Here is a 23,116-nt window from a genome sequence, read left to right as displayed (position 1 = left end):
AAAACGAGGGCTCCCACTATAGCTCACGGCCTCCGCCGGTTACCATGTGGTCGCCCGTTATTTCAGTGAATGGTCACTGCACGAGACTGCAGAGAATGGAAAGCAAAAAAAGGCAAAGAGAAAGCTGAAGACCATGGTGAGAAGAACAAGTTCCCTACACCTTCTCTGAACCACCACACTATGCATACATTCCTAAAATTTTCCCAAGAGCATAGATGTAGAGAAGTACTTCCCTCTCTTGCAAGCACACCCCCTGCTTTAGGCCAGGCAAGCCCTCCGCTTAGTTTTTTTTTTAATAAAGAAAGGTTCAAGACAACGTACGAAATATGAATTGCATGGCTGAGCGTGGGCACCGGGGAAAAGGGCAGTGTGAGTGCAGCAGAGAATGATGGCGATGGCTGGGGAGGAAGTAGCTCACAGAGAGAGAGAGAGAGAGAGCCTGCCAATTGTAGGTTTGCAATTTAAACTTCAAGGAGAGATGGAAAAATGACACGGAAAATTCTTGACTATTTCAAATATGTTAAATGCTCAAAATGTTAATGTTCCCCATTGTCTACCTTCTCTTTTGAGGATTTTTGGAGGGGGAGAGACTTGACTAACCATTGCTCTTTGCTTCATACAAACCTATTCAATGTATGTTTCATGACCACTATTTTTACACAGATGCTTTTTGATCATCAAACCTTTCGGTAATGGCAACGATAGAGCTTGATGCTTTTCCACATTATGACCATCATCAAGTATCTCTTAATACAGATTCTTCTGATCAGGCATGGGCTCAGAATGGTGGCATGGCAGCATTCTTGCTAGGTGATATTGCTGTGGTTTGTTGGCGCAATGGGCAATGGCTTTCCAGCTTTAACAAAGCCTACATGCTACCTACATGCATGACCGAGCATTGACGGGATAATGCTTTCTCATGAATGAGGTCAACCGTTTGCCAATCACCTTCACATGGGCTGCATGATGCATACATTTGCTCTGAATGTTCTTTCTTTTTTGGATGGTAAGGTGTTGTATGTGAGGGTAATGGTTACATACATTGGAGCCAACTACACGCTGTGATCAGCGTTGTGGCGTGGCAGAACAAGGGCAAGCTTGATGAGTCGCTGCTGGCAAAGCTGAGAAGGATCTGGCAACCAAAGGAAGCGAGCAGAGGACGATCCTCCAGCCAGAAAGACACGAACAATAACAAAGCGATCACCAAGGCGACATGCCAGCTCCCACTCATGAGGAGACATTTCGAACCAATCCTTGTCCTCTGTCCAAGTGGTCTTCACTTCCATCAGTTTTTGCTGCCCATCACCTCCCTTTAGGACAATGTCATATGGCAAGCCACTTTCTTCCTCCGCATTCATCCAGGTCACAAGTTCTGGCCCGTGCTTCTCTAGTAAGTGGTTAAATACTACAGCCTCGCCTAAGCGGCCTGTCAGTTCTTGATGCTGCTCATTAGGTTGGCCTGTTACCAGCTGCTCCCGATCTGAGAAGATGACTTGGTCACCAAGGTCATAGCTAGGTAACAAAACTGCTGAAGTCCCATCTTTAGGAACCCTATCTCCACAAAGATGTTCACTCTCATCTGCAGCAATTTCTGTTTTGGTATTGGCCCCTTCTGTGGTCCCTCTTTGAGGTTTGTGCCCCTTCTTAATGTCAATCTCCTTCATTATTGCATCAAGCGATTTCTGACATGCAGCTAATCTGTGTGACCTGTGATTAACATTTCTCACTGCATGCTGCAAAGACCGTGGAGGCCAAGTGTCTGAAAAGAATTTCCTTGCTTTCTTAGGTGCAAAATCTGCAACATTCCGTTCCGTAAATTTCTCGGCAGACACTGGTAAAATTTTACAATCAGGAAAGCGGAATGTCCAGTTTGCATCACTCTCTAGAGAGGAATCAATGCCTTGAGATGCAAGTAAAGCTTCAATTTCTGTTTCCTTTGAGCCAGACTGGACTGACAAAGTAATTAGATGTAAGAAGTTTGCAAGCTGGACATTTGACTCCTTGTCAAAAAATAGTTTGGAAAACTCCAAGAAGAGGCCATTTAGATCATCGAAATGAACAGCATAGAATATATCACCCTGCGAAAGAACACAATGAGCATTCACAAACTGCAAACTATTATCTTACAGAAGCAATCTACCGAAAAACAAAGCCAACGAACTGTTACATTTCAGCGCACAGACTGGTCAACACAAATCTCATGCCCTTCGACAACAGCTTCTCAAACTAAGATCAAGAGTATCCTTCACTGTAAACCTATAAATACTGGGGAAGGTAGGGCTTCAGTGCACAGACTGGTCAACACACAAATCTTATGCCTTCGGACAACCAGCTTCTCCGACTGGGATCAAAACTACTCTTCAGTGTAACACTACCATCCTCACCAATAAGCAACAGATAATCCGTATCAAAACTCTTCTTTGTCTCTGCCAACTCCTTCGCTCCATATCTAGTCTAGTAGTCTGCTATCCTTCTTGCACACAGATATGCATTGTCAGCAAAGGGCCTCTAGAGAGTACCACAAAAAAGGTGGTCAATGTAAACACAACGACACTCATATCTGAATACCATCAGAACAAGGATAACCTTGTATAACTATGTCGACAACCTATGCACCGCAAATATCAATTTTAAAAAATGCCTCAGAGACCATTGGGGCAAGGCTTATTCCTGCTCCCACAAATCTACATGGCACAGACGCCTTGTTGTGTTATGCTACCCACAATTCTGACCAAATTTCTCCACAAGTAACCCCTTCCGAATGGCAGATAGGTGTTGCAACGGTAAAATGTCATGGAGAGGGGTGTGTGTGATAAGGGATGGATTGGGGTAAGGATACAGGGCACTGATCATATGGCTCATTGATATGCTGGTTAAACTAACACTATTGAAAGGGCATACATTTGGCGGCTGAGATTTTATCATGATTGGAGGGGGTGGACAATGCAAACCATGGAATGATCGACTAAATTCTCACCAAAAAACTGTGCTAACTGCAACTCAACATGACGTAAACTTAACAAACAAAAAAGTACACAAAGGTGTACTGCTCCTAACAGAGAATTGAAGACCTCAAACTGTCACTACCCTATGTTTGTTTATTTAGCATCACGTGAATACAAGGGCGAGAGAGCACACGCGTGTGCTCTTCTTACTAAGACCCTTGGCCACTTCTTGCAAAAAGATAATGTCAGAGTCTACACTGCGGAGGGGCAGCTTGACATGGGGAAAAAACTGCAGATTTTGCAATAGCAAGAAGGAAAATAAAAAAAGGGGGGCGTACCTCAAGCAGGTAGTTGCATTCGACCCTGTCACTGGCAATGCAGAGCTCGCCAGGTAGTTTGTAGCAGAAAAAAAGCTGATTGCAAACCAAACAAGTAAATTTACTCAATGTATCATTGACCCCGGCCTTTTGCAATCTCTCATAAACATTTGGATGCAGTTTCTGTAGATAGCGCTGTACGTACGGCACTGCCCAATTGAAAAGTTCCATCAGATAGTTACTTCTCTGCGCACCGTATGGAATGGCCTCATGCTGAACCACCTTCAAAAAAGAAAAGAAAAGGAAAGCAACATTTCATAAAGCAAAAGGCAAACAGCCAAATCTCTCTCTCTCTCTCTCTCTCTCTCTCTCTCTCTCTCTCTCTCTCTCTCTCTCTCTCTAGGAAGTGCCCATGTGCGGTTTATGAAGGAGACTGATCTGGTGAGCGCCTCCACCACAAGTGGGGGGGCCGCTGGCTCTGCTCGGATAATGGCCCGTGGTACTGATGCCTTGGCTCTAATGAGCCGCGAGATCATAGAGACGAGAGGTTTCTCCATGTTCCCCCATCCGTCTGAGCGACCCGGCCTCCCGTGGTGATCCAATGAAGGTCCCCATATCTCGGTTCCATAGAGCAATGCTAAAGCCACCAAGGTGTCAAAGAGCCAGAGCTTCGTCCGGGGCTCCTGAAATTGAACTTGGGAGATACAGCGGAGTACCAACAGAGGACAGGACATGCCCCTTGTGTAACATGGAACCTGAGACAGAGCTACACTATACATGCTGCTGCCCCGTCTACTACGAGATACGAGGCCGCTTCCATTGCTTGTTCAGAGAGGGTTTTGGACCACTCTCAAGAGTCATGGGAGACGAAGATCAGAGATGCCTGGGTTTGTTCTTGCTCGAGCTGCGCAGACACAGAGATAGCTTGATGAATGGCGAGGCTAGCCAGTCTCAAAGACGGATCACAGACTTCTTCAGAGCAGACACGGGACAGCCGCAAGAGCCACTCCCACAGCAGAGCTCCCCCCCGTCTCACACCAGAGGCACACTGATTGACCGAGCAATTGAACTGGGAAAAACCAGGCGCTCGCGACTGCAAAGAACTACACAGCATCGACGAAGGCTACGACAGAAAATTCGGAGCACGCTGGCCAGGCATACACGACGCCTGGTCTGACTACTAACCATGGAGGAAATTGATGAGATTCGCCAACGACCGATGCTAGATCTCTTGTGATTCAGCTATCCCAACAAGCCGCCGATTATTCTGCTTAGTTTTTTGCCCGACTCACATCGACCAACTTAGGACCCCATAGTATATATCTTTGTTTTGTACTGTTGTTAGGTTATTTTGTTACTCTGACTTTGTATCAGATCCACCACTTTGTAACTTTCAGGTCTCATAGGTCATTTTGGCCTTTTGAAGACGTTAATATAACATTTCATTTCTCTCTCTTCAGGCACCCTTGAGGTCTCTGACACGGGTAGAGATTAATAGACTCATCCGTCAGGATTTGGTCCAATTGGACACGAGGAGGACATGGATAGAGCCGTTACAAGAGTTGGGCACAAAGATGGCTTTCTATGGAGAGCATCTTCTCCACCTCACGGGGGATGGGTTTGTAATTCGACCTAGCTATATGGACACGCATCTTTCGCATGGTTTGCGTTGTGCCATTGGCCAGATACGCACGTCCTCACATCAACTCGAGATTGAGATTGGCAGATTCAGAGGGACACCAGCAAATAACAGAATATGCCGCTTATGCCATCTAGAGCCAGAGACAGAAGTACATTACATATGTCATTGCACAGTGTACTATGAGATACGAGGCCGTTTTCACTGTCTATTCAGAGAAGGTTTCGGGCCTCTATCTAGGGTCATGAGTTATGAGGATCAAAGATGTCTTGGGCTTTATCTACTTGAGTTACACAAGCATAGAGAAACTTTACTGAGGAGAGGTGAAGAGAGACATCCCCAGAGACAGATCACAGATTTCCTTACACTAGATACTGTACACCCAGAAGAACAGACAGAGGAGCAACCAGCGACGGTGGAGAGGTCTACCCGCACTACTGGCATTCTCATAGACCGAGCATTGGAGCTAGGGAGATCTAGACGACCCCGAGGGAGGAGAGGAGCTACACAATTTCGAGGGAGGCTATGGCAAAAGATTCAAGCCATACTCTTTCGTCGTCCAGAGTGCAGATGAAGATGGATCTCTACTCCCCTCCCATATTGTCTTCACATTGTACTGCTTAGTTTAGGATCCCGCAGTATTTATATTTTGTTATCCTAGTTTAATTTATTTTGTTAATCTGACTTTGTATCAGATACACCGCATTGTAACTTTCTGGTCTCATAGGTCACTTTGGCCTTTTGAAGACGTTAATATAACATTTCATTTCATTTCATCTCTCTCTCTCTCTCTCTCTCTCTCTCTCTCTCTCTCTCTCTCTCTCTCTCTCTCTCTCTCTCTCTCTCTCTCTCTCTCTCTCTCTCTCTCTCTCTCATTTCAGTTAGGGAGATCGAGACAACCGCGACTGAGGAGGAGAGCCACGCAGCACAGAAGGAGATTGCGGCAGAGGATCCACAGGATTCTAGCACGACACCCGGAGTGTCGATCAGGATAGGCTTCATGCTACTGCTATATTGTATCATGGTGACACTTATCCCCACTTTGTACCCTTATGGCATGATACCATTGCTCAGCCTACCAGCCACCCATAGGAGTCGGTAGCACTCCTATTAGTTCTTTGTTTGTAGATTTCTTTGTTTGTACCCAGACTTGGTACTAGACTCATCATTGTAATCAGTTGGTCTCATAGGTCATTTTGGCCTTTTGTAGACGTTAATATATCATTTCATTTCATTTTTCTCCCTCCCTTGGGTTCTCGAACATGAAGCAAGTTGACAAGACGACCCTTTGGAGCAGGCCATTCAAAAATGCAAAGAAATGTGCGAGACCATCAACAAGATTAATCGCAACCTCCTAGGCACAATAAAGACGCTTGAAGAATGTGCCGGCTCAAGAAAGCAGGATAAACATACTTGAAGATCGTGTGAAAGCCCAAGATGAGGAGATTGCATTACTCAAGAAGGAGCTTGCACAGGTGTGATCACGAAACACACTCAAAGAGGGAGAGCTTCAACCGTCAGTAATTGAAGAACTCAACACGATCAAAGAGCAAGTATGCGCCATCAAAGAGTGGGAGATCCAACACAAAGAAAGGACGACTTCTTGGGTGGATGTTATTACAAGCGCACGAGGCCGAGAAATGGATCGAGCTTGCCAAGAAAGGAAAAGGCAAGAAAACAACGCCCACACCCACCATTATTAACTTGACACAACCAGAGGAGCAAAGGAGACGAGTGCGTGCCTTTCATGTGAGAATTTGTGGACTTAAAGACAGAGTGGACGAAAAGGTAAACGAACTCATGACTATGATGGAAGTTAATGAGCCGACACATACAAGAGCTTAGAGAGTGGGCAATAAGAAAAATGGAAGCAATGGGAAAAACTTGAAGGAAAGGGCACTTATCCTTCATTTCCCCTCCATGGAAGCAAAGGACTTTTTGAAGAAGAAACCAACTCTTAAGAAGACGGGCATCTTTCTTCGAGATGACCTCACCCTCTCGCAGATTGCTCATATGCAGGAGGTAATGTAGGATATTAGAGCGGCAAGAAAAAAAGACAAGATTGCTTTTTACCGAGATGGAAGGGTGGTGATATTGGAGCGACGCTCCACATGACGGTGCGAGACCTGTGGGACCACACTGAAGATGGTAACATGGACCTGTAACGGGTCACTTCTTCTTGAGAGACATGGTCTTTTACTTAGAGACACACCAGACACCGGGAAAACTTATGCCACATGTGAATGGATATAGGTGGGAGACAACTTGTCCAGCAGAGACGAGATCAGAGCACAGGGGTAGAGGGTCAAGAGGAGTAGGAGTCCTATTCAGAGAGGAGTTACAACCACTTGTGCACATTGTTCGAAGAGATGATCAGGGCAGATACATGTGGGTAAGATTGAGAGCTGAGACAAGTAGATTCTTGTACATTGCTATATGTTACTTTGCCCCCAACACATCAGAGTATGCTGCACCTAGAAGACAGTCTATTTTCTTTGCACTAGATGAGGACATAAAAGAGTTTTCCAGAGATGGTGACTGAAACCGGCCTGTTCAATCCAAAAAGGGCGGTAGACTTTACTTTAAACCTTGATTTAGCTTTCACCCATTTAATTTGTCATCCACTTTACCTGTACTTTCAAGACACAACAAAGGGGAGAGGGATACAGGCTGCTAGATTGCACCTGTATGAGTAGACCGACACCAGATTGGCCCCTAACTTAGGCGCCCCTTTCGGTATTTCTTTATTGTTCAAAAGAGGGAATAAACGTTGTGGATCCCTACAAGCTGCCCCGCCCACACTTGGCTGAATTTCAACTGTTCCGGCCCGATTTCGGCCGCATAACTGTACTAGGACCCTTCACAGTCAATATTCCCACGCATTGAATGACTTACCCGACGCATACGGGCACTTTGCAAAACCTGGCGATAATCTGCAGCACGCTAAATTCTCTGTTTTCAGCCCTGAAAATGCGCCAGATCGCCTGTACAGCGGTCCCCTTGCGTCCCCGAACCTCCTGGGGGTATTAGGGTCTGTTTAGGGCCAAAACCCTAAACCTGCAAAAATACACAGCAGGCTGTAATTCACTGTTTCGGGCTCCGTTTCGCGTGCCGGTCGCATCCTTAGCAAGTCCTCGAGCTCCCGCACCTGTAGGGCTACTTGCCCTTTGAATCGGACGAGATTTCTGGCGTGAAACCTCTCCGAATTCACCTGTACCTGCGGGGGGATTAGCCGCTAGCTAATCCAGTACCTGTGCAAGAGGCTCTTGCCTCGGCAATCGCGCATGAACCCACACAACTATACATTGGTCAAATGAAAAGCCCACTAGTGGGGCATAACATACTGCCAAAGGGGAGAGAGAGGGCAGTGCGTAGCGTGTAGGGCATCACTCCTGGCACCGCACTGTGCATAAGAGGAAAAGCAAGCACTCCATAGCTCTTAACCTGTGACAACTGAAAATGAGCCTCTTCCAGCTTAAATTCAGCGCCACTTCTTGTTGCATGAGGAAAGCGCACCAGAATGTGCCACTTGGCACATTTACAAGCATTTTCCCGTTTCGGGGTTGCCGCCTAAAAATCTCCCAACCGGTTGCCCAGTTGACTTCACGGCAGAGTAAGAAAATGTTCCCCTTGTCATTCCGGAGGTAATGACGCAAACACATTTTCAGGTCCCAAAATAGCAGTTCCCTAAATTTTAGGAGATGCTGCCATTGTATCTTTCTAGGTCATCCGACCCTCTTTGTACACTGTAGCCACATCCAGAACTGAAATGTAGCCTCTGTAGCAAAGGATTCCACTTTGGCTAGTCAATGACCCCACTTGGCTAACCATAGTCCTTGTCCAACCTTAGTGCTCTCTTGCCCTCAGGCCTGGACTCCCTCTGGACAGTTCCACACTAGCTATGCAATGCAGGGCAGTTAGATTTCCCGAGGGGTGTTTCCAAAAAGTGAAAGTAAATAGATAATAAGAAAGAAATCAACAAAAAGGATAGATAGTAGTCACACGCTGGTGACATACCCCCCTCTTGAAATCTCAAACGTCCTCGTTTGCATCTATGTCGTTCATGCTCCTAGTCAACACTGATGTATTCAACACCTGTCGACACATGTACGACACATACATGCTCATTGTCAACCCTGGTGTATTCAACACCTCGTCGACTCATGTATTGCCTGCGTGTGAACCCTGTATACTTATCTGCTTCAAATATCTTGTCCTTTGTATGCAGTATGGGAGGAACTTTCTTGCCACCTTCAACTATCTCAAAAGGTGCCTTGCCAGTTGATGAATGCACTGTATTATTGTATGCATACTCCACCAATGGCAAATACTGCTCCCACTTTCCTTTATGCTCTGACACATAATACTTCAGCAGATCTAGGACAGTAGAATTTGCCTCTTCTGACTGCCCATCTGTTTGAGGATGAAATGACGAAGAGAATTTGAGTGTGGTGCCCATATTCTCAAACAAGCCTCTCCAGAACAAACTTGTCATGCGTGGATCACGGTCGCTAACAATCGACTGTGGCATGCCATGATACTTGAAAATATTGCTCATAAACAAGCGTGCCATCTGATCTGGTTTTATCTTCTTCCTGACAGGAAGAAAATGAGCCTGTTTGCTAAATCTGCAAATAATGGTCCAAATACCATCGTTTCCTGTCTGTGTTCTCGGAAGATCAAAGAAAAAATCCATAGCAATACTTTCCCATGGTTTGTCTGGAATAGGTAGTGGTTGCAATAACCCTGGTGCCTTTCGCCTGTCAAACTTGACCTTTTGGCAAATTAGGCATTCTCGCACAAAGGCATCCACATCCCTTCTCAATGTAGGCCAATAGAAGAATGTCTTGACTGCTTTAACTGTAGCATCGATACCACGATGCCCTGCATACGGTGGGACATGACTCTCTTTCATAACTTTGCGTCGCAATGGCTTTGTGACACACAATCTGCCATGCATCATCATGAACCCATCTTTGAGAAGATAGTGTTCATGACGTTGTCCATCCATTAGCTGCTAGAAGACCCTTGCAAAATCTTCATCATTTGCATACTGTTCTCTCATATCATCAAGTTCATGATGATAAGGAATTGACACAGCTGAAATTTGTGGCTTCCTTGACAAGGCATCAGCCACAAAGTTCTTCTTGCCTTCCACATGCACAATCTGAAAATGGAACATGGACAAGATATTTGCCCATCGCATATGCTTCTCAGATAACTTTGTCTGTGTCAAGAAGTATCGCAAGGTCTGATGGTCCGTTTGGACAACAAAGTCTGCACCTAGCAGGTAGTGTTTCCAACTTAAGAGCGCATGAATCACAGCCAGTAACTCTTTCTCATAGACCTGCATGATCATCTCTGGCCCTTGCAAAATTCTGCTCTCATAGGCCACTACCCTGCCATCTTGCATTAGCACTGCACCAATGCTACTACCACAGGCATCACACTGGACCACAAATGACTTCCTAAGATCTGGCAACACAATGACTGGATCTGAAGTCATCCTTTCCTTTAAGAGATTAAAAGCTGAAATCTCTTTCTGTGTCCATCTAAAGGTGACTGCCTTCTTTTGAAGAGCATGTAAAGGTGAAGCAATCTCAACGAAATTTCGGATAAACCGTCTGTAATAGGAGCATAGTCCCAAAAAGCTTCGGACATCATGCACCGTCTTCAAATCTGGCCATGACTTGATCGCTTCAACTTTTGCAGGATCCATTCTGACACCATCCTTTGAGACAATGTGTCCCAGAAAATGAATTTCTTCCAGAAAAAATTCACTTTTCTTTGCATTGATGAGCAACCTATGACTGCGCAGCTCTTTGAACACAATGGCCAAGTGATGCCTATGCTCCTCTTCATTCTTTGAGTAGACTATCATGTCATCAAAGAATGTACCAACAAATTGCTGGTGTGGACGGAAAATTCTGTCCATCATCCTATTGAACGTAGCAGGAGCATTTGTGAGACCAAAGGGCATCACTAAAAATTCGTAAAGGCCAAACGTCGTTCTAAAAGCAGTCTTGTGCACATCCTCTAATCTAATGCGGATCTGATGGTACCCACTCTTTAGATCTATCCTGCTAAACATAGTTGCTCCTTCTAATTTGTCCAGAATATCATCAATTCTAGGTATAGGGAACCTATTCTTGATGGTATTCTTGTTCAGTGCACGGTAGTCGATGCACATACGACATGAGCCATCCTTTTTCTGCACCAACAACACTGGAGAGCAGAATGGAGATGAACTGGGCTGAATCAGCCCCTTTTTTAACAGCTCCTGTACTTGGCCCATTATCTCTTTCTGTTGAGCCGCACTAACCCTGTACGGAGGCTTATTTGGTGGGCTACTGCCTGGCACCAAATCTATCGCATGGTCCTCGGGTCTCTCTGGCGGTAATTGAGACGGTAATGAATCGGAAAAACAGTCACTATACTGTTGTAAAAACATTGACCTTTCTTTATCTAGTACAGATAAATTTGATTCATCACAATCTGACACTTCACGTGCAAAAACCAAGTACGCAGAAAGATGCTTTTTCATTACAGAAGTAATAGCAGAAGCTGATACAGTGGGAATAGACTCCCCTTTAAGCTTTACATCCAGAATGTGAGTCTTTCCCCTGCTCTGTACAGTGATCTTTTTGTTGTAGGCATCCATGATTCCCTGTACACGAAACAACCAAGGAATACCTAACAACACATCACATCCGTCCAGTGGCATGATGTAAAATTCTTCAGCATCTACATAGGACTGGGTATATAGACGCAACTTTCCAATGATGGGTGTCACAGCCTCTGTATGCCAGGACATGCCAAACCTGCCTCTGTTGTATACCCCATCTCTTCAGGTTTGATTCCCAACTTTGAAGCCAATTCTGGGAAAATGAAGTTGGCTTTGGCACCTGGATCAAAGAAGATAAGCACTGTTTGATCCCTGACCTTTCCCCATGCTCTGCAAAGCTCACTTGCATCTGAATTTGGCTTGTCGCCCACCATATCTGGCACTAGACCAACCATGGGCTTCTTTCCTTTCTTGTCTTCCTTGTCTTCAGAATCAGCTCGCCTTTTCTTTGTAGGACAGTTGTAAGCAATGTGGCCAGGCTGCTCACAGATAAAGCATTTGTTCTCTGACCTCGGGACCTTCTTTTTGCTCTTCAGACTTGCGAGGAAAACGTCTTTTCCACTTCTTCGCTGGTCCCTTTTCTGATTCAACCCAAGCTTTGCCTTTCCCTGCGTTGGCTGGCTCCTCAGTCACTTTAGGAACCTCATTGGGAACATGCTTCTTGGCTGAATTTTTCTTGCCTGGTCCTGACTTGACGCCAGTGTTAAATTCACAATCTTCTCCTTTGAGCAAACCATTACCAGTGTTTGCTACCTCGATGAGCTGCGTCAAAGTAGTGACTTTTGTCTTCGTATAGTACTTTCTCAATCCTTTAGGTAGGCCACAACAGTATTTTTCAATATGTTCTGTCAATGGCACAAACCTATAGGAAGTTACTGGAAGTAGAGCTTTCCAAAACTTCCGATTGTAATCATCCAGATGCTTGCAAGTAGAAGCATTAAGCTGGTGCCATTCTGTCATGACATCTGCTTCAAAGTCATCAGATAACCATGCTGCTGCAAAAATCTGCTTGAAGTAAATCCATGTGGACGGAGCTTGCCCTTGAAGCAATAAAGTTGTCCACCATTGTCCCGCATTCCTTGTCAAGAAAGTGGCTGCCTTGCGGACCTTTGAAGCCTCTGTAAAGTTTCCCCCTGCATAGGCCTTGTCAAACTGCTGGAGGAATGAGAGAGCCTTCTTCCTGTCATCAAACCCTGTAAAGGTCGTGAAAGACACACCTTTGCCACCTTCTTTGTACGGAGTTGGCCTCTCCAGCGGCGTTAAATTGTCATATGGAAGTGACTGAAACATGGGAACACTGTTAGGGTTCATCTGTGTTCCTTGGCCGCTATTAACTTGACCTGGAAATGCCATATTTGGCTGCTGATTTGTAATTCCAGCCATACCAAAATTTGCCTGTGGCATCCCAAATTGGCCCTGGAGTGCTCTGAAACCCTGGTAGCATGCCCGTGACACCATACATGGGGTTAGGCATCATCGTTTGAGCACCCCCGAACACTGTTCCTGGCGTGTAAAACTGATTTCCAGGTGCATGACCAGCCATGCTATGGAATACCCATCCACCTCCAAAATAACCAGGGTGTACTGAAGGTGGTGGGAAGACTTGTTGCATAGCCTGTAGGTTGCTTCCCTGCCCATTAGCACCAGCTATAGGCTGCTAAAAGGTGGCTGGCTGAATTGGTACAGCTTGAAGACTGGCATCTCAGCCACCTGTTCTTGCACCTTAGGCACAGGTTGTGGAGACTACATGTTCTCCGTCAAGTGTACAGGTGTTTCCATTGACTGTGTAGTATGAATCACCTGTGCTGGAGCCTTAACAAGCTTTTGAATATGATCCAGTGACCCAACTTGCTGAGACGGAACAGGAGGTTGCAGAAAGGCTAAAAACCTCGGGTTCTGCATTACTTGTGTGAACATAGCCACAGCAGTAGCCAACTGGGTCCTGAATATATCATCATCCGTCTGTGGTGGTCTTGAGGACTCACCCACTTCATGTGTCTATTGACCCTGTGAAGAGAAAACCTCTTCAGTCACATCATCTGGTCTGTCAGCCATAATTGCAATTCCCTGTGTCTGGTCTATGATCCCTTGTGTCTTCAAGCCTAAACTGACCAAGGCTCACTTCTATGGGAAAAAGTGATTTAATCCCGTCGATGAAACCATGAAACCGGCCTGTTCAATCCAAAAAGGGCAGTAGACTTTACTTTAAACCTTGATTTAGCTTTCACCCATTTAATTTGTCGTCCACTTTACCTGTACTTTCAAGACACAACAAAGGGGAGAGGGATACAAGCTGCTAGATTGCACCTGTATGAGTAGACCGACACCAGATTGGCCCCTAACTTAGGCGCCCCTTTCGGTATTTCTTTATTGTTCAAAAGAGGGAATAAACGATGTGGATCCCTACAAGCTGCCCCGCACTTGGCTGAATTTCAACTGTTCTGGCCCGATTTCGGCCGCATAACTGTACTAGGACCCTTCACAGTCACTATTCCCACGCATTGAATGACTTTCCCGACGCATATGGGCACTTTGCAAAACCTGGCGATAATCTGCAGCACGCTAAATTCTCTGTTTTCAGCCCTGAAAATGCGCCAAATCGCCTGTACAGCGGTCCCCTTGCGTCCCCGAACCTCCTGGGGGTATTAGGGTCCGTTTAGGGCCAAAACCCTAAACATGCAAAAATACACAGCAGGCTGTAATTCACTGTTTCGGGCTCCGTTTCGCGTGCCGGTCGCATCCTTAGCAAGTCCTCGAGCTCCCGCACCTGTAGGGCTACTTGCCCTTTGAATCGGACGAGATTTCTGGCATGAAACCTCTCCGAATTCACCTGTACCTGCGGGGGGATTAGCCGCTAGCTAATCCAGTACCTGTGCAAGAGGCTCTTGCCTCGGCAATCGCGCATGAACCCACACAACTGTACATTGGTCAAATGAAAAGCCCACTAGTGGGGCATAACATACTGCCAAAGGGGAGAGAGAGGGCAGTGCGTAGCATGTAGGGCATCACTCCTGGCACCGCACTGTGCATAAGAGGAAAAGCAAGCACTCCATAGCTCTTAACCTGTGACAAAACTGAAAATGAGCCTCTCCCAGCTTAAATTCAGCGCCACTTCTTGTTGCATGAGGAAAGGGCACCAGAATGTGCCACTTGGCACATTTACAAGCATTTTCCCGTTTCGGGGTTGCCGCCTAAAAATCTCCCAACCGGTTGCCCAGTTGACTTCACGGCAGAGTAAGAAAATGTTCCCCTTGTCATTCCGGAGGTAATGACGCAAACACATTTTCAGGTCCCAAAATAGCAGTTCCCTAAATTTTAGGAGATGCTGCCATTGTATCTTTCTAGGTCATCCGACCCTCTTTGTACACTGTAGCCACATCCAGAACTGAAATGTAGCCTCTGTAGCAAAGGATTCCACTTTGGCTAGTCAATGACCCCACTTGGCTAACCATAGTCCTTGTCCAACCTTAGTGCTCTCTTGCCCTCAAGCCTGGACTCCCTCTGGACAGTTCCACACTAGCTATGCAATGCAGGGCAGTTAGATTTCCCGAGGGGTGTTTCCAAAAAGTGAAAGTAAATAGATAATAAGAAAGAAATCAACAAAAAGGATAGATAGTAGTCACACGCTGGTGACAGTGACATCATTCTTGGGGGACTTAAATGCTCGCACGAGAAATCATCAAACATTTTCCATGATACTTCAGACGAGATACTGAGAGAGCTAGATACCAGTGACATGGGGCTGGATAGACGTTCACAAGATAGATCTATGGTCATCTATGTACAGCAGCCAGGCCAGGACTTTCAGTGGAGGAGCTCACCACTTTACTGACTGAGACATTGTATGATTCACCAGCAAAGGCATACCGCACACTCAGCCTGATTAGAGACGTCGTCCTAGGAACATGCCAGAGAACAGTTGGTGTGACGAGGAGTGTAGAGAAATGAGAGCACAACTTCAGAGGAATCTTCTCCAAGGGGTCATCAATCACAGACAGTCTCAGATAGCCCTCCAGCATCTTGTGCGACGGAAGAAACGAGCGTTCCTAGCTCAGATGGAGCGGGACTTATACCAGTTGTCCTTGAGCAGAGACTCAAGGGAGGCATGGCGTCTCTTTCATGAGCACTCCCCTCCCCCAGTGATCACTTCCCCCGATGTATGGGACCAATATGCAACGTCCTTATATACGGTCCCTAAACAGACCCCCCTCTTGAGCCATGCCCATCTACAAGTACCTTCTTTACCATTGAGATAGTAAAGACGGCATTGACAGGATGAAGATCAAGAGGGCATATGATGATGATGGCCTAGTAGCAGAGCACTTTAAACATGCTGGATATATGTTGGCAGAGGTTCTTGCAATCATGTTCAATTGTGTCATGTGTGAGGGTCTACCTGAGACTTGGGAGACTGTCTGGTGATCCTACGGAGCCTAGAAACTATTATGATTGGACACACATTGGCACGGTTGTATGTGAACAGATGGGCAAAGAGTGAGGGTGTACGTTCAACGGGACATGCTAGTTTCAAGAAAGGCTTCGCCACTATTGACCACATTCTGGCACTCAAAGCCATCATCAAGGAGGGGAGGGCACATGGGAGATGGATTTAATATAGCTTTGTGGATTTTCAAAAAGCATTTGACATGGTGCGTAGAGCCCGATTGATGCGCAGATGGGAATGCCCAATGAGTTGTTTTGAGGGATCAAGGCTCTATACAAATCAGTGGTGGGACATGTACGCACCCAAGAGGGGATATCTGATTTAGTGCACTCCAATATTAGAGTTAAACAACGCTGTCCGTTGTCCCCTCCTCTATTTGGTATGTATGTAGATGAGGTTTCTATTAACAGAGAGGGTGACAGAGCTGCCAACCGGTAGGGATATGGATTCCATTGTTTCTATATGCTGATGATATTGTGTTGATATGGGACTCACCAGAGGGTATACAACACATTTTGATGCATTACATAGCTTTGCGGAGGATAGTGGATTGTCTGTAAACCTTGCTTTTAGTGTATAACAACACACCATAGTGGATTAGGAGATCAACACACACATTCACCTGCAGTCAGGAGAATGTGGAGTACATAGATGCATACACTTATCTTGGGGTAGTCTTCACTAGGCCAAGGTTTTCTTTGAAGAGAGCAGCAGAGACTAGACTGACCCGAGCGTATGTGGCCTTTGGGAGGATTGAAGAGGATGTGTTCATAGGTTCAATTCCAGAACCACGAACAAAAAATTTGGCTCTTTGATACCTTAGTAGCTTCAGCTATGCTCTATGGGGTTCAGGTTTGAGAACCCTATGTAGGTCAGGATGGGTGGAGAGGTATGGAGAGGCCCTTGGTATCTATGATCTTTCAGCTGGTTGGAGCCAAGGCCTCCGTACCACATGAGATCATTAGATGGAGCTAGCAGGCCCCCCCATGGAGATAAGTCTCCTTTATGCACAACTTATGGAATACTACCAGAGATATATATGCCCGATTAGCCCTTGAGTCCTCCAGACAGTTAGCTTCACAAGGGGATACATCATGCTGGTATGCCCAGATGTCATCATGGTCCCAGATATATGGCTTCAGCATGGACAGCTTACCCCCCCTTCCAGAACTCCCTTGCTGTATCATTGTTGCCTCTTACACGTGTGGAGATTACTAGAATCATTCGCCAGGACTTGACCCAATTGGACACCAAGAGGACACGGATAGAACAAATAGAGGAGTCGGATACGAAGATGGCTTTCTATAAAGAGCATCTTCTCCAACTTGCAGGGGATGGGTTTGTGATTCGACCCAGCTATATGGGTACACATCTTTCTCATGAATACGGTGTGCCATTGGTTAGATACGAACATCTTCCCACCATCTTGAGATTCACACTGGTAGATTCAAAGGGATACCAGCAACCATCAGGATATGCCGCCTATGCCACATAGAGTCAAAGACAGAGATGCATTATATATGTCAGTGCACAGTGTACTACGAGATACGGGGTCGCTTCCACTGTCTATTCAGAGATCGCTTCGGCTTCGGACTCCTCTCTAGAGTCCTGAGCTATCAGGACCATAGATGCCTTAATTTGTATCTACTTGAGTACACAAACACAGAGACAACTTACTGAGGAGATCTAAAGAGAGACAATCCCAGAGACAGAATACCGATTTCTTCACACCAAACATTGGACTAACACAGGAGCAGCCGCCCCTGCAAAGCTCAGCTCATACTCACAATCGTGGTACCCTCATCGATCAAGCACTAGGGCTAGGGAGATCGAGACGCCCGCGACTAAGGAGAGGAGTTTCACAGCATCAACGGAGACTACGACTGAGGATTCGAGCCATACTATCCCAAAATCCAAAGTACAGATGAGGATAGACTCATCACCGATTATATCACCCTCTTGTACTAGGCACCCATTGTATCAATGGTCACACATATCCCACATAGTACCAGCTAGTAGCACTCCTAGTCTCACTTTTTAGCATCTCTTTTTTGTACCCAGACATGATATCAAATTTACTAGTGTGTATCGGTTTGGTCTCATAGATCATTTTGGCCTTTTTGAAGACATTAATATATCATTTCATTTCATTTTATTTCTGTGACGAGTGACACTTCAAAGGGAGGTACTCTTGGGGGTCACCACCTATAGACAGTCACAAACTACCTTCCAGCACTTAGTGCGATGGACGAAGAGGGCCTACCTTGCTCAACTAATACGACCTATTTTTGAGTCAAGACTCAGGTGAGGCATGGAGACTTTTTCATGAGCACTCCCCACCCATCACCTCCATTGAGACTTGGGGTGAGTATGTAGCATCTCTCTACACAGTCCTGGGACAACCATCTTTACCAGATCCTCAAGAGCCATGCCCACATACATGCACTTTCTTTACTGCCGAGATGGTAAGGAAAGCTATTGACAAAATGCCTGGGAGGGCATATGAGCATGATGGCTTGATGGCAGAACACTTTATACATGCCAGACATATGCTTGCAAATCTTTTAGCAGATTTTCGATCGCGCCATGTGTGCGGGTCACCCGGATACTTGGAATATGTCCACTATTGTGCCTATCTTCAAGGCAAGGGAACCTATGGGGGCCAGAAACTATCGCAACCATTACAAATGCCAAAAACTAGAGTCCACGACTCTAACTGAACAATGAAAACACAAAGTTGATATTAGCTAACCATGTCTCCAACCAAATAGTATCAGATGTCAGTTGTCAAGGTCACATCAAACTAAGAGCATCAAAATAAATACATAATGAACCATGATAATTCAAGACTGAAGTCTGAAGTCCTGACTCTAATAACTAGTAAGTACTACAAACCACACACTCAACACTGCTCTCAAAGGTCATCATCATCATCAGAGAACGATGAAGATGATGATGAGGACATTCTTCCTTTGTGAGAACATTGCCCTCATCATCATACTCTAGCCTTGTAAATTCTAGGTCCCCTCGTGTGTCTGCATCATCCTCATGTGGATCACCCTGCTCTGAAGTCTGGACGAGACAAACACCCAAGTTCGCTCGAACGCGAGGCCTGCCTACTAGAAGCTTCTCAATCCAATGCTCTCTCGCCGTGCCCTCTCAGGATCTGTACCCTCGTGCTGGAGAGGGATGCTGAAGGCCAAAGCCCGTGACTTGTTGACTCGCCTATCCACACTCCCCAGCTCTCTATGAAGCTCTCGCAGTATCTCCTCCTGCTCGTCTCTCATACGAGTATCTATCTCCTCTACTGTAGGGTCTCGAACCATCTTCCCCTCCGTAGGATCCACTTGCACCAACATTGACAAAATTCCATAAAGATTTAATAATACTTCAAGAACTCAACCTAGTCTATCTACGAGCCTTTAGTCGATTGTAGCATGGAACAAAGTTCAAACCTGCTTGGGATTTCCCAAAGCATGGAAAGAGCGCACTAGCCTCATGTTCGCTCGGCAGTACACCAGCTTCTCTAGCCGGGACGTGCTCAATTTGTTCTTGATCTTCGTGTGCACCAAGGAATATGCACTCCGATTGTGCTCACAAGCACCAGTTGAACAATCCTGATGGCAATGTACAAGAGGTGCAAATCTTTAGAGGACAAAAGTGCACAAGCAAAATTTTAGGCACAACTCACAAACATGTTACGACTTGAGTACCTGAGAGAGAATACGTAGAGCTAGCTTGCAGAGTTGTGGAAGACCTTGTGTTCCATAAATCTGCCACCAACCGAGGGGAAGCTTGGTACCCTCAAGTCTCACTACAACACTCCTGATGAAAGTAGACCCCAAGTTGTTCATGAAGCTCGACATCTCCCCATCTATGAACAATTGCTCATCCTCATTAAACATGAGATTGAGAACTCCAAACGAAGGGTCAGCAAGGACATGTCTCCAAAAAGCTCGGGCTTCTTGTAGAAGGGATGGAGTATAGCTGCGATCCCATTAATGGGACGACGCATATACTGCCATCGACTATCTACAATAGCCAGAATGTCGTTCTGTCTGCAAGTTCCAAAAGAACAATCATTGAATCTGAGATTGGCAGATTGCCCATCATTCGGAAAAAAAAAAAGCAAGTCAAGCAACCTAATGATTCTTACTGCTCTAGAGGTAGTGTCCTGCACGTCTCAATGTGTCCTCTCATCTGCATGAAAAGGTGAAATACTAGACCAAGGGTAGATCCCTCCATATCTGTCACGCGTAACAAAGAGTGGCTGAAGAGCCACGGCAAAGCTATGCACCTCTGTCCAGAAGGCTTCATCTACAACCTTCCTCTGAATGGCCTTCGTAGGCTTCTGTCCTACATGGCGCATTAGATGCCACTTTGGATCCACAACCGTCTGCAAAAGTGGGTCCCTCAACATGTACAGTCTTTGAAGAACAAGGTACATGTATGCAAACCTGGTCTTCGAGAGCCGCACCATATCCAATGTATTGTGGCTCCTGAAGATGGCCAGAGCTTGGTGCTTCTTGTGGAAAAAAAGTGGTAATCCTCGTTGCCTCAGACACAATGGGTTGAACCCGGTGCAATTTTCCTATATCCTCCATGAGTAAGTCTAGGCAATGGGCGGCACATGGAGTGCACACAATGCGAGGGAAATCTCTCTCTACCATCTCACCCATGGCCTTGCAATTGCTAGCATTATATGTAACCACCTGCAAGTAACCAAACAATGTACATTGTAATTAATGTAGGCTCGTAGATATACAAGAGGTGGTCCTCTTGAATAGCAGAGATTGAACAAAAAACACAAGGAGAAGAGATGGGGAGATTGACTTTATATGCACCACATTCTCCTTTCCCACCTCAAGAATGGCCTGACGAATAATTTTGTAGATGAACTCTGCAGTGATCTTCTCACCTGCCTTTCCGGCATCCACCGCTCTCAAAAAGTAGGTACCAAGGCAAAACGAGACTAGAATGTTGATGATGTGGAAGCCTTGCATGATGGATCAGACTTGCCTTTAAGCTTTACATCAAGGACACAAGTCTTTCCTCTATGTACAAGGGTAATCTTTTTGTTGTAAGTAGCCACCATAGCATGTAACCTGTAACACCATAGGATACCCAATAACACATCACAACCCTCAAAGTGGCATAATATGAAATTCTTCCGCATCCACATAACTCTGAATATGCATACGAAGCTTCCACAAAATGGGAGTAACAGGCTCTGAATGACTTGGTCATGCCAAACCTGCTTCACCTGTCATACCCATCTGCTTTGCACAAATGCCCAACTTTGATGCCAATTCTCGTGATATGAAGTTTGCACGGGCTCCTCGAGCAAAGAAAACCAGCACTGTCTGGTGTCTAACTTTTCCCCAAGCTCTGCACAATTCCGTGGCATCTATGTTTGGCTGGTCACCAACCAAATCTGGGACAAGTCTTGCATTGGGCTTTGGCTTCTTCCCTTTATGCTATGACTTGTCATCATGATCCTTATTCATTCGCAAAATGTCCCTCCTCTTCACAAATGTACCATCTCTTCGCCTCCCTTAGAGCTTTTCTTTCTCCAAAAGATTTGCCTGAAAAATGCCTTTTCTGTCCTCGTTTTCGCCCAAAAGAAGATTTAGACTGCTTCTTGGACGTGTCAGCTTCATCAGTGGAGGCTTTCTTTGTGGGAGGCACAGAAGGCTTTCCTACAGCATTGCCCTTGGGCTGAAAACTATTTTCCCTGGGACCCTCTCTTGTTGCTATTAAATCCATCGGAACCTCCCTTCCATAGATTGTTGGCCACTCTTGCATTCTCAATCAACTACGCCATGTTCTTGACAATAGTCTTTGTGCAGTAGTCCTTAATTTCTTTGGCAACCGTAACAGTACTTCTCAATCTGTTTTGGCGATGGCACAAACCTATAAGAGGTTATTGACAATAGTGCGGCCCAGAATTGTTTATTGTACTGTTCAAGATTCGCACACTGTTTAGCATTCAGCTCGTGCCATTCTGTCATCACATCCACTTCAAAAGTGTTTGTAAGCCATGCAAGTGCAAAAAGCTATTTGAACTGGACCCACGTTGTAGGGGCTTGACCCTGATTCAACAATGCAGTCCACCAGTGAAGCGCATTCCCTTTCAAGAAAGTGGCAACCCTGTGTATCTTCGAAGACTCTATGAAGAGCTGCATCAAACTGTTGTATGAAGGTCAAAGACTTCAATTGATCCTCATTTTTCCTGAAAGTTTCAAACTTCACTTTCAAACTTCACTGTCTGCCCACCTTCCTTGTAATCGTTAGGCTCCACCTTCCTTGTAATCCTTAGGCTGACTCAAAGGAGTCACATTGTCATAAACACGTGCTCGCAAAAGTGGTGCTTCAGGATTGTCCATTCTAGCACTTACATCATCTATTTTACTTGTCATATGTGCATTTTGGGCATATGGTTGCAAAAAACCAGCCATACCAAATTATGTTCGAGGCACTCCAAATTGACCATAGGCACCCTGAAAACCTAGTTGGACACCCATGTTCCCATACATAGGGTTACCCATACCTGTTTGCATTGTCCCAAACACGTTCCCTGGCATATAACCTATTGAAGGTCCAGCCATAGCTTGAAACATTGAACCACCTCCAAAATAACCAGGGTATGAAGCAGGTAAGGAAAGGTCTGACGCAGAGCCTGTTCATTACTCCCTTGACCATTCACAAACGGTTCATGTCCAGCTAAAGCAAATTGCTTGGGATTAATGGACACTGCTGGTTGCTCAATCACATGGGCTTTCCCTCGAGCATCATGAGTCCTCTATGCATTGGAAATCTCCTCTTCTTGCAACGACTCGGTCATGCCCTATGTCAGAGCCTGAAAACCTTGTGTCGGAGCCTAAAATTCCTATGTAGGAGCCTGTAAGAACTTCTACATCCTTGGGTTGTTAGCCAACTGCTGAAACATTTCCATGCAGCTACGCAGTTGAGCTCTAAACAACCCGTCCTCTTCCTGAAGAGTTGAAGGAACTTTCTCTATGCCATGTGAGGAAGATCCCTCTTCACGTACTTGGTCTCTCTTCTCTGGCATAACGACAAGCTCTCAGTTGCTTTCACCCACAGCAATCCACGCTGCGCTTTTTGAAGAAAAAGTGACTATCCCAT

General features: G+C 45.6%; 1 protein-coding gene across 1 annotated transcript in view; it reads right to left on the bottom strand.

The window, feature by feature from the left end:
- Positions 1-487: 487 nt before the first annotated feature.
- The window catches only part of LOC147422921 (protein NO VEIN-like), a 42,697-nt gene continuing 20,068 nt past the window's right edge, over positions 488-23,116 (bottom strand). Inside the window, exons 4-5 of the mRNA XM_086501416.1 lie at positions 3,284-3,544; positions 488-2,078 (exon numbers count right to left, since the gene is read on the bottom strand). Of these exons, the coding sequence (XP_086357542.1) occupies positions 1,053-2,078; positions 3,284-3,544 (1,287 nt within the window). The 3' untranslated portion in view covers positions 488-1,052. The remainder of the gene's footprint in view (positions 2,079-3,283; positions 3,545-23,116) is intronic.

The sequence above is a fragment of the Adiantum capillus-veneris genome, chromosome 26, assembly GCF_014529385.1.
Source record: "Adiantum capillus-veneris isolate H3 chromosome 26, ASM1452938v2, whole genome shotgun sequence".
Classification (NCBI taxonomy): Eukaryota; Viridiplantae; Streptophyta; class Polypodiopsida; order Polypodiales; family Pteridaceae; genus Adiantum; species Adiantum capillus-veneris.
This window is presented reverse-complemented; position numbering and strand designations above follow the sequence as displayed.